Below are 12975 nucleotides of genomic sequence, written 5' to 3'. Positions count from 1 at the left end.
ATTACTGTAAGTAAAATTCTTTAAAAAGAGGGGGACATTAATTTCTTTAAAAATGGACAATAATCATATATCTTATTGTTATTTATTTTTTTATTATTATTTATGCACTGTAGCAGTTTGATGGGACATGATTGTGGCTGGAGAGAGAGAGAGAGAGAGAGAGAGAGAGAGAGAGAGAGAAGGGGGGCAGGGAGAGAGAGAAGGCCCAGCTCTGTCTCACAGTTATGGCTGGTCGGTCAGTCCTACCAGAGCCGTCTCTCTGAGGGTGACGAGGAGAATTTACCACATGAACCGTGCATGACCTAATAAATCATGGGCGCAAATACAGGAAATAATGGGGCACTTGATTTCTTCGTGTAAACATCTAGACACATTTAACCAGTCTTGTATAAAGTACTTGAAGGCAATATTTGAGTAAAAGTACAAGTATCTTACCAGAAAAAGACTTTGGTAGAAGTTAAAGTCACCTTTTAGAATATTACTTGAGTAAAAGTCTTTTATATTAAATGCATTATTAAATGTACTTACTTATTAGAAGTAAAAGTAAAAGTTAAGAAAAACCTTGATTATGAACGTTATTGTGGCTTCCTTATAGTAAAGCATAACATTCATGGTTTCCACACCTTTTCTAAACATCAAATTCAGAGCCTGACAACAACAAAGACAGAAACAGAAACCGGAAAAAAAATTGTGAGCAAGAATCTTTCATGTCAAGTACAAAAACATTTCTTACAAGTAACGAGTAACAAAGATGCTTAGGAGTTAGGGTTAGATGGGTTAAATGTAATGAAGTAAAAGTAAAAGTTTCCAGAACTATAAATAATGAAGTAAAGTACAGATACGTGAAAATTCTATTTAAGTACAGTAACAAAGTATTTGTACTTCGTTACATTACAACACTGCACTTAACTAAACACATCCATCATTAGATAAGAATGTGACGGTGATATGAACATGTTTCAAACCTAATGTTTGCCTGATGCTGAACCACAAACTGTGTGAAACATGAAATTGTAAGGCACGAACGTTCACTGATTTTGATCAATTTGACAATTTTACTGAATTCTTGAAGGGAGATAAGTAGCACCGTCTCTTCTAAATGGTACCTGATGGTACATGTTGGTTGTTAGTTTGTACATCCTTTCAATAAATAAATATTGTTTGCCCATTCAAATTTTGGGGACGTGAAACAAATGGTGCTGTCTGACAAAGAAAGTATTGTGTGTAATGTTGTAGTAGTATTGCTATAATGCACATGGGTATAATGTGCATATAGTATTATGCAATAGTGATTTATTTAGAACAATAACCGGGCCATTGTAATTTCCTTCAGTTTTACAATCCCCTGTAGGCCGAAACTAAATAAAAGGACGAGGGAAAAGGGTGAAGTGCGGTGGTGCTGGCAATGGTAAGAAAGCGTCCCTGGTATGATGTTTGGTGTGGGGGGATAGTGTTACATGCCAGCAGCCCGCTGGCTTCTCCTCCTTCTGTATGCTGTGAGTATGGAGGAATGTACCGCCTGAGAACCACAGGGAGGAAGAGGGTACTGACAGCAAGCAGTAAACACAGTCAGACACTCTGTTGTTTGTTTGTATGTTACTGTGCAAGAAGGCTAGGCCTTGGCAGCTTCAAAGCTGCTCCTAAACAACATCTGTTCTGTGAGTTTGCAGCCCTATACAGCCATGTCAGGACACATCATGACTTACAATTGCGGCTCTAAATCAATATTTTCCTCCATCTCATACTGGATTGTTCCATTGGAAAGAGTTCAAGAATGGACAAGCGCTCATTGAGAAGAGGGAAAAAATGTTGGAGCGGAGAGATGGGAGGGACCCATCGCATTTTTCCAATTCACCACAATCCGAAACAGATTTTCAACAATTAGTCTGAACTAACTTACCGGTTTATTGACTAAAAACACAGTGACAGTGCCTTTTAGACAACCAAAGGAAAACGTTTAGTACTGATTACGTTTGACTGTCAGCATGAAGTTTATTTATATGCCACAATATGATCATATTTATTAATGCTGTATAATCAAAATGCTTGACATAACTTCTTTCTTTGTTGATCTTTCACTGTATTGGTGGAAATATTTTGATGTTCACTTGTTGTGAACATTCATTTTAATGTTAATTTGCTACTCTTTAAAGTACTTTGAGCTGCATCTCTTATAGGAAAAGTGCATGTAAACTTCCAGTATATTTATAATTCTGACAATTTCCCATGAATATAAATGCAGTTGCTTTCTCAGAAAGTTCTCCATCGAAACTAGAGCCTCATATATCTGTAAACTACGAGCCCAGAACGACCAGCCTTTGAATTGATTGTTAGTTGTGGGGCCTCTCGTATTAATCTCTTTCACTGTGTAATAAGTGAATTAGTGGGATGTAGAAGATGATGTATGACGAAGGCTGGCACGTCTAAAACCTACTGTAAATCCACATGCCACAGCCTCTTAATAATGTGGCCAGAGACCTCCCGGCATCATTCTTCACTGTATCCAATGACAACCTGAGACTAATACATTTTTTCAGAGTAAGACCGTGCTCTGAATTTGCTGTTAAGTTATTTGTTCTAAAATATCTACATTAAATTCATTGTAAAATGGCCCAGTTCATTTTAAAGGACTTTTGAAAACACTGCCAGCTACATAATACACCGAGCAAGACAAATAATAAAATCAAAAAAAAGATTTCTTCCTGAAAATGCAGTAGTGTGTGAAAGTAATGCACCATACGTGGAGCCATTTTTCAAAGTGCAGTATATAATTTGCATAGGCTTGGACACATTTCCACAAATGTAGCAATGTTTTCTACCATGTCGCAATGCTTTGTATAATCCTTCTTCTAAAAAGAAAGTTCATTAAGTTCATTCATTGGGAGCATAACATTAGCACTGTGACTTTTGGCATCCCCCTCAGTTTCTTTCAGATTTGGAAAAATCCCAACCATTGAAATATGCTCAATAAATTAGTTTTTCATCACAGAGAATATTTTGTCTTATTCAATGCAAGGGGAATTTCTTTAGACGTGTATTTTATCTCTGAGTGAGACCTCCTGCTGCAGCCCACAGAACTGTAAACTACATTCAGGAAATTATAGTCATTATAATTTTGTTGCAGTTTCTACAAATCCAAGTGTAGCTGTGTTGTTGGCTTTCGTGTGCTGTGTCCTAACTTTTCCCATACGTCAGATGCCTTCCCAACCTCCTGTCTCCAACCCCCCACCACAACAGCTGGCGTCTCAGCGAGGGCCCTGACATTACACTGCCACCCCAGCCTTTCAGTGCGGATCAAGTGTGTTAGGGGCCCCTAATGGCCCTAACAGAAAAATGCACACAGTAGACCCAAATACAAGATATGACCCTCCAACTGATGATGAGTAAAACTTTGGAAACATGGGCACAGTATAGATTTTTTTTGCACATGTAGGCTATTATTGTTATATTTAATATGTCAGGTTTAGTTATATGTTAAAACTATACATACATGTAAATCATAGATGTGGGTAGTGATAAAAAAACAAACAAAGTATATAAACATAAAGACACGTTAATCATGACTGCAACTTGTGATTTTTATAAGACACAGCCACAAAAATAATTGCTTACATTTATTGATTTTTGCATTTCAAAAAAACTCCCTGTTTGTGTAATCTGCATTACTTTCTCTGTGGCATAATTCTATTCTATTCAGGTTCTATTTGTTCCAAAATAGGGTTAAAAGCATGTCCCTCCTGGCCATGTCAAAGTCTGGATGAAAAATGACAGGATCCTGTTGGCTGTTCCAATTCCTTGATGTAAAGCATGTGTCAATATTGGTTTGCTAAAAAAAAAAAAAAAAAGACGTTGTGTAAGATTCAAAATCACAGGCCACCTTTGGCTGTTTCATTTAAAACATCAGGTTCCTATTGACTGCCCCACAGGCTTGTTTAAAAAAAGAAATTCTTTAGTCTGTTAAGTAAATATGATTGACACTCACTTGTTCTAATAAAGACTTGTGGATCATGGACTGACCTGCTCTAATTGTAATTGGGCCAAATAAAGCCCAATACTGATAATAAGCGTGCTAATGGGTCACACATTTTCTGTTTATAGTCAAACAAAATTATTATTATTTTTTTTTAGCCAATTTCCTCTTTGAATAAAGCAGAGATTGGAAACGTATTTGGTAAATGTGATTGAATTACAGGTCACAGGAACATTATGGTGTTATACTATTTTGTTCCCAGATAAATTCATAATATTTGTCTTAGATCCTGTTCTCAATGTTAGTGAATCAAATTACAGTTTTTCATTGATGCAGGCTGCAAAATATGTTGAATAGCTGAATTTGTCTTCCACGTCAAGAAGACGCCCGTGGTAAAGTGACCTGTGGTGAACTTCAGCGCTGTGTTTTTGCTGTCTGTCAGACTCTGTAGGACCCAGCGGAAAACTGCTCCAACCAGAGGGAGACGGAGCAAGAGAGAGAGAGGGGGAATGCTGAGTGGAGAGAAGACGCTCTCAGATCAGTCAGTGGCTTCATGGAGTTATGTACCTCTGATCCGCCGCCATGGATTGCAATCCGCGATCACTCCTTTTCATTTTACCTCTTTTATTGTCCTGCGTTATTCCTGCGTTTCCCATCATCTACCCCCCCAATGAAGGTAAGTGAACTCTCAATCTGCGGGCATTAGTGTCAGTGTGTGTGTGTGTGTGTGTGTGTGTGTGTGTGTGTGTGTGTGTGTGTGTGTGTGTGTGTGTGTGTGTGTTTGCGCGCGTGTGTGTTTGCAAATGGTGCGCTACGGCGCCCATCGCTGGCAGTGATGTGCGCTCACTGCGTACTTGCTACTATCCAAATTATAGTGATAACAATAACAAGATGACCCAAAGCGCGTGGAAATGACACCGAGGATCACGGAGAGTCATGATCACTAACAGACAATATTTGAATAACTAACTTGAAAGTAGATCTGAAACAAGGCAGACAGTGTAGCCTAGTTTCGGATATTCTCGCGAACCTGGGGGTTAATAGTTGTTTAAATGGGGATGGATGAATGTGAACGATGGCGAGACAGCTCCCAAAAGCCCGTCGCAGAGTTTTTACGGGGCGAAGACATGTAGCCTAATGAAACTCCGCGTGTCTGTGTTTCCATGAGAGGTTCATGTCGATCTGTTTTTATCCATTTGGGGTGGACGCCCCAGAGTCACGCCAATTTAAAGGCAATAGGCTAAATAGAAGATGAGCACAATCGCATTGTGCGTAAAAACGCGGATGTCTGTTTTTAGGGCTCTGACCTGAATACATCCAAAACAGCTGACTTGTAGGCTGCTATGGGGATCTTAGAAACCGTCCATTTCAAGTCATGTAATGACTGTGTTTGAAATTAAAACCGACGTTTCATTAAACCTGTGAAATACAGTAATGTAAGGACGACTTCATTCCACCTATTTCCAGTGCAGTTTTCGGCCACTTCTTCAGTGATTATAAGCATGTGGCAATATTTAGAGACCCGGCAGAATAAGATAGACCGGTCCACTTTCAGCAGCCGCTTCTTCAAACATGTGAAACTGCGGTGGAAACAAGTGAAGCAGTCTCCTTCTTTATTTGCACATTTGTTCAACTTTTTTTTCTTTTTTTTTTTTTACGTTTTTTTTTCTTCTTCTTTCAAATTTCTTCACTTTCACGCCCTGTAGTAAATACTTGTCATGGTTTAAGTGTTTTGTAGAGGGTCACAGTGGAAAGGAAAGGCACGCGCGTGCTGAAGGTGCTCCGAGTTCTCTAAAGGTTAAAACTGCCCACAGGCACGGGACATAGGCTACATTTGGGAAATGATTTGGGGTCAAACTGTCTAAAAAGACCGAGCTCACAATAACAGTCAGAAACGTTAAGGAATAATGAAAACAGCTGCTCGCTGCATGAATGCATTGATAGTTAGTTCTGTTATTCTGAAATGGTGTTTCACGTGTAAGGACGATATAGGTTGGAGTAATTTAAACCGTAATACCAAGTAATTAAATTAATCTGAATGAGCCTTCAGTAGGTGTAATCTACTCTACAGTAATTAAATGTTCAGATACAGAAGTGGTAAAGGCACACAACCAAGTTCCTGATCCTTCTGCCGCCTGTCAGAGAACTGTGAGAAAGTTAGTAAAGTAAGTAACTCATATGAGTTTGGAAAGTCAATAGGTCAAAAGAGCAGTCCTCATATCTAAAACGTGGGGAAGTTCCCCAGAACATAGGCCTACATATAACCCAAATAAACCATGGATTGTGTTGTTTCGTTGAGTTTATTTATAATCCACGGCGCTGATGAAGACTCCTGCCACTCCAGCTGACCGATAACCAGGCCACTAAAGCTTGTGTAATTTCCAGCTATGATTTCCTCCCAAACTATAGGTTGCTTTGTCAATTTTATTTAAGTTATTTTATGAGTTTAAACTGAAAACCCGAATTCGTCTTCCAAACGAAATCGTTTTGTACGCCACGTCATGTGTCAGGCAGAGACCGCTGCCCTGCTCTCTGCTTGGTTGTTATAATGCAAAAGATCGGTACTTGTTAGGGACATGGAAGCATGAGGGGACGAGTTGTAAATCTGAAAAAAAGTGCTCAATTCAGTAAAAGTGACTGTGTCACTGTGTCAACTAGGCCTTCAGCAAATCTGTTCTGTTAATTTTTTTTTAACCAATTAAATAGTCAAGATTGAAGTAGTTTAATGAGGTATAAAGCTGATAGATATTTAGTAGCGACGACCTCAGCACTGAAAAAATAAACAAAACCACATAAAATACACATCCCCCATGACAAAATATACAATAGTCTGCTGTTCAGAGAGATAGTGTGTGTGAGTGTGAGTGAGTGAGAGGAAGAGAGATAGATAGAGAGAGATGGAAAGATAGAAAGAATTTAAGTGTTATGCAGAGAGAGAGAGAGAGAGAGAGAGAGAGAGACACACACACATCTATATCCAATTAAATTCCCCTTTCCAAGACATAAATCTGCCAGAGTGTGTCAGTATCGAGCCGCTCCGTCTCCATATTGTATATAAATTCATACAGACTGCTAAACCGCAAATTTGACCCAATAACAGGACAAAAACGCTTTGAATCAGTAGAGATGCGTCCCAGAGTTGGCACAAATGGATCGTCTTGCTTTATGAATCTGATCATGCTCCACTGTCCAGCCTCAATCACAGCTCATATCTTAAACAGCCTAGTTGTTAGAGGTAAAGTAAAAAAGAACAGAAATACATTACAAAGTTATAAACTCACTGACCAGAGCCGCATTTCTCCTCATGGAATAAAATAAAGCAGAGGGCACTGTAACTTTTTATTGGAGCAGATCTGAGTTCTACTGGTTTGTAAAAGTCACATTTAAGTTGCAAGAAAGTGTTTATTATTTAAAATTATAGCCATGTTTATAATTAAACACAATGACACGTGCCAAATCACAAAACCTAGGTCAGTGTCCACATGAGTCAAGCATAAAGTTATACTGGCTTTTATTTCTATGCCGACAGTCTGCTGCTGATCACATCTAAACGCGCAGCAGATAATGAAAAGAGCTCTCAAAATTAACAAAGTTGCCTGTTAAAAAATTGATGGTCATAAAAGGATCTGCTGTAAATTCGTTGACACATTGTTGTGGCTTATATCAGTGAATTGGGAATTAAATAAAGGCCTGATTTTGCCAACGTGTAGACTCGGTGGGACTTTTCATAGACTTAATGGAATAAATTAATTAATTACATAAGCCTTAAACGTAAAGAAAAAAATATTTGAATGGAAAACAATCCTCAACTTTGAACGGGATGCTTTAAATATTGTTTTATTATTTATTTTCCTCATCATTTATAAGGAACCAGAGTTCTAGTTCTATTTCTTGTAATCTACTGTCCCATCTCATCACCGTGCCTCCATCAAAAAAAAAACAACCCAAAAAACAAAAAAAAACTGAATTTTTTTGTGTGGCTTTTATTAGATCGTAATGATCTTGTATACAACTTTTGGGGAAAAGTTGAGGAAGAGAGAGGAAATCCATGAGAATAGCATTTGGGGGCGCGGATTTCACGAGAACTTTGGGCGTATATGAGATATTGTTAGAAAATATCCCCCCCCCCCATATTTAATCGAAAAATTTATAAATAAAGTTGTTAGTTGCTATTGCTGTGGTGCAGCATGTCCCTTTGAGCGCCTACGTGGTCTGATGTTGGCCCGTTGCGGGGCGTCGGGAGGCCTCGGGTATTTTTAGCCGACGGTAGGGAGGCTTGGCCCGGAGAGCCCGGCGCAGCAGTCCCGCTGGGACGGATGGGCGTTTGTGAGCGATGGTACCTTTCAGAGGTGCTGTAAATGTGCTTACACATGCCCCTCCTTTAAAAATAAACCCCCTTTCTCTACATATACTATTGGCCTATATTTATATATGTGTTGGCCAAACATTGAACTGAAGATGGAGAGTGCCATCTTCAAGTTGACATCATGTGTTTAAGCTTCAGATGCAGATACAAAAATATGGATTGTGTGTTTGTTTTTGTGCATCAGTTTGTAGCTTATATGTAGAGATATAAGATAATACAGTAGCCTATGTGTGCAGGAGTGCTGTCTATGCCTTTATGTGTGTTTAAGTCAATGTGTGTAGTCATAAGGTATATAAGCATAAGGCAAAGGGTATAATAATAGAAGAAAGAAAGAAAGAAAGAAATAAAGAAAGAAAGAAAGGGGAATGGGGGCAGAGGGGTTGGGCAAGCAGCAGCAACATCAGACAGAGCGACTCTGCACTTGAATAATTCATAATGGGAGGTGAACACTTCACCCTTTAACACAGACACAAGTCGCCTTGCTTTGCCTGCACTGCGGCCTGCCAACCTTCACATGCCCAGAGCCAAGCTGCAAAGACAAAGCCCTTTTTACTTTGTACACCACAAGATTGGAGATATTAGAAGAACATGTGCATGCTACTTTCCTATTCTATTCTGTTCTTTTCTATTCTGAGTGGAGTGACTTAGTCCAGATGGAAGGATCTCTGCTTTACTGATCAAGCCATGTGTTGATTCTAGACCAGCGACAGCTTCTTCTTCTTCCTCCTCTCATCAGACATTTTAATTGTGTCTGAAGATTACATTTCCACATAGCAAATCATGTTTTATATCATTGTATTTTACTGGAAGTGAGGGACTATTGAGTTCAAGTTTTTGCTAGAGAGTCATGGTTAACTTAGCTGTTAAATTATGAGAACGTAGACATCAAAATAAACCCCCTGTAGATCTTTGCTCCAATGTTTCATGTTAATATTTCAACATCTGCTATGCCAAGCGATAGTAGGTCACTAGCAAGTGAAAGAAAAAGAGAATTACACTGCTATGTGACAAGTCTCTAATTGTATTTGCAAAGTGCTCATTAGGTTTTCTGGCTGGGTGATACAATGTACCCCACTCCCACACCCCCATTCATGCATTCCCATCAGTTTGTGAAACCTCGCAGGGCACTCTGGTTGCCTGTGGCGTGATAGAGTCTTCTCATACTTCCGTTTGGTCAGGGTCAGTTTATGTGTGTGGGTGTTTGATGGTGGCCTATAGGTATGTGTTTATATATTGATTCACCTGTTTCTACCCCGTGTGATGTTTTGCTCCCTCCCAGACAGGCTGGCTCAGTTTGCTATTAATACTCCTAGTTCCCGTTCAGAGGCACTCCCTGATGGGGCAGGGGCTATATGCTTGGCTGACGCTAGCTTGCTAACCGACCATGTGTGTGTGTGTGTGTGTGTGTGTGTGTGTGTGTGCGAGGGAGCGAGAGTGAGAAAGACTGTCAGCAAATGTTTGTGTATGCTCTTATTTTGTACCCGCTTTGAGTACGCATGTGCAAGAATTTGTGCATGTTTTGGTGAGCATCTGAAAGAGTGTATGCATATATGTGTGTGTGTGTGTGTGTGTGTGTGTATAAGTGGGTTTGTAAATCCTTTTATTTTGTGGGTGTATGTCTGTTCATCTATTTGGTACATTTTAGTAAAAATAGCTACATATGTTACATTGTGTGTTTACTCCTCTAGTTTCTTGGATGGGGCACATATTTTGGTGTGATTTTGTGTTTTCGTAACTATATGTACTGTGCTCGTGTTTATGCATGCATCTGTGAGTGTGTTAGTGTGTGTGTGGGTGCTGATTTCCCCAGCCAAGTGCAGCTGGAGGGGGCTATTTCCTCCTGTGATATGACTGCCGTCTAATTTTCTGCTCTCAAATTCCCCCGCTCGGCTCAATTTGAGTGGTGGGCTCGGCTCGTTGAGAAATGTAAATTGGAACCAATGGCCCTGAATGCTGAGCTGCTATTATCTGACATGAACAGATAGCTTCATTAGACTCTAATAGGAATATGTCTAGTGCCACTCAACTGGCTGAGTGGCTTAGCATGGCTACAGCTCAGGTGAGCCTCAATTTAGTAGATTTTTTAGCCTGGAATTTGATAATACGTCTCTTTGTGTATGTGTGTGTGTGTGTGTGTGTGTGTGTGTGTGTGTGTTCTTTTCTCCGCTTTCCCTTTCAGGGTTCTTTATTTGCCATGCTGGCTGATAGTTATCAGACTTGCCCGGAGAAAATGATGATTTCCATCTCAACCTTTATTCTAGTGTGAAACAACAATTAGTTCACAGAGCAGCAAAATCACTTTTCTCTGCAAATGTAGTTGTGAGGGGTAAATCTCGCTTGACTAAAATTGTGCCACAGCAGTCATTCATGACCCACAAATACTTTCTTTGCCTGTCTTGGGAGATGTGTACACTCTTGCTTATTGAAGCTTTGCATGGGAGCGTACAGGGAGATTGTATTCCTTATATTTTCAGAGTGAATAGAGTTACAGCTGGGGGGTCTGACTGCACTGCTTCTTCACTTTGTTGTGTATGTGTGCACTGAGTTGGGTAAGTATGTGTGTCTCTGTGTGTACACTTGTTTGTGTATGTTGAGCTGTGGACTGATTTGCTCTCAGCAGGATGATGAAGAGGCTGAGTCAGTTTCAGGTTCAAACCTTAAGGAAGAGACCATTAGAACGTACCATCTGTTTGCAGTAGATGCAGGTCACTTAGTGTGCAGGTTATTAATGGCAGCAACATATAAATTAATCCGTCACAGTAAACATAATGCATTTATGTTAGAATCATTTTAAAAACATTGTACCCAACAGCTTTAAAAAACGCCCTTTTTAGAATGTCAGTTTGTTTTCTCAGTAATAAAAATAAGACAAATAAAACTAAACATCTTCCTTAGAACGTGCACAAACAAGAGTCATGACAACCATGGTTGTATCACCATTTGTCACACTTTCGCCCACTTGGTTTATCGGTTTGTTTCTTCTTTACACTACAAATACAGCATTAGAGCCCATTCATTTTCTCTGTTTGGGAAACAGAATGAAAGAGAATAACAATTTTACTCAAAATGTCATTCATTTAAATGAATATTGCCAACTTATTGCCATTAGTTTTATTGTAGCCACACGGACATTTGTTTCCTGTTATTTTATTCGAAGTGGAAGTACTCACAAGTTATTAGTATTTAGTTATTGTTTCATGATTGAACTCAAACAAAATCTGGTGCCAAAATGCAGTGATAGCTCACCTACTGAAGTATATACAGCACAAGCTGCCTTCACATTCCTCACTCCATATGTCATGGTCCATACTGACAGTTGTATTTGATGACAATAATTCATACCACAGCCATTTGTACATACTAAGAATAGACAACGTTGAAGCTCATTTCTTCTGTGCTTGAGGAAGATACTTCATGGTAGAGTGGATTTGGCCAACATATGTACTTAGAGGGTTGCTAAGCATTATCTGTTTATGTGTGCATAAAAGTGACCGATTTGGTCTGAGGAGGTGGGCAATATAACAAGTGTGTTTGCCAGAAAGTCACAACACCAAAATTGCTGTCTGCTCCGCCTTAAATCCTGACATGGCGGCTACTTTGGCACCATATGAAACCCAAAGCTTTAATTTGCACCATCATGCAAATGGAGCTCCTTGTCTGATTTGTCATATTCCATCTATTAGACACGGATTTCCCAATCTACATCCTGGTTTCTGTTTGATATGAATGAATTCTTGGCAGGACAAACATAAAATTGTATTTTCATTCATTATAAACGGAGTTATATTTTGTTTTCAGTGTGGCCAATCACATTCTGACCACATCTGAAACTGCCGATTGCATCTGAATTTAGATTTGATACAGTTGTGCTTTACCTGGTGACAGTCCAATCACCATGGGTGTAGTAGAAAGGGTTGTTCCATGGGTCAAAAGCATGAGACTTGGAAAAGAAACACTTCTTGTTTTTTTTTTTCAAATGTTGTTGAAATGTTTAGTTTAGTCCAATATCTCTTCAGGATATTTGTGTTGTAGCTAGTTTGGCCGACCAATTCCTGCTTCGCTGCTTTAGACAGCAAGACAAGAAAGCCGTCTCTCACCATTGGTCAGCATAGGATACGTAGCATGTGTGTGTGTGTGGCAGCTGAGCAAATAAAGTCATGATGAGTGCTTGAGCTTGGGGATCCCTCCTGTGGGATTAGATGAAACTAATTGGGGCTAACGAGGCCTAGACACTCATATGTTCTCTTTGTTTTCCCTCTCTTTCTCTTCCTCACCACAGTCAACCTGTTAGATTCTAAAGCAAGCCAAGGGGAGTTGGGATGGATTTCCTACCCATTGCACGGGGTGAGTAACCTCTATCTCTACATTTACCCACATCATGTCTTAATATGCTTACTTTAGGGGGGCACATCCACCGACATCAACTGGATGTTGGATTCAGCCCCACACCACATCAAATCAGGATTTTCAAACTGCTGTGGTTCTCACTATGTTATGTTGACCCAATGAGCCATGTGCAGATTAACCCACTTTTCTTTAGACATTTTTTTGCTCATTCTCCGTCTCTTAGGTTAAAGGTTAAGCATTCGGAGCTTGCCATATGGTCAAGATGCTTAAGGGAAAATGTACTGCTTGTATG

At 39.6% G+C, this 12975-nt stretch overlaps 1 protein-coding gene across 8 annotated transcripts in view; it reads left to right on the top strand.

Moving 5' to 3' along the window:
* Positions 1–4409: 4409 nt before the first annotated feature.
* epha3 (eph receptor A3) overlaps positions 4410–12975 on the top strand; it is a 102251-nt gene continuing 93685 nt past the window's right edge. For 7 of the 8 annotated variants that reach the window (XM_031281708.2, XM_031281707.2, XM_031281711.2 and 4 more), the window contains exons 1-2: positions 4410–4646; positions 12616–12680. In XM_031281708.2, coding sequence (XP_031137568.1) covers positions 4553–4646; positions 12616–12680 — 159 coding nt within the window. In that variant the 5' untranslated portion in view covers positions 4410–4552. The remainder of the gene's footprint in view (positions 4647–12615; positions 12681–12975) is intronic. The other variant, XM_036004236.1, reaches the window with a different exon arrangement.

The sequence above is a fragment of the Sander lucioperca genome, chromosome 8 (assembly GCF_008315115.2).
Source record: "Sander lucioperca isolate FBNREF2018 chromosome 8, SLUC_FBN_1.2, whole genome shotgun sequence".
Classification (NCBI taxonomy): Eukaryota; Metazoa; Chordata; class Actinopteri; order Perciformes; family Percidae; genus Sander; species Sander lucioperca.
This window is presented reverse-complemented; position numbering and strand designations above follow the sequence as displayed.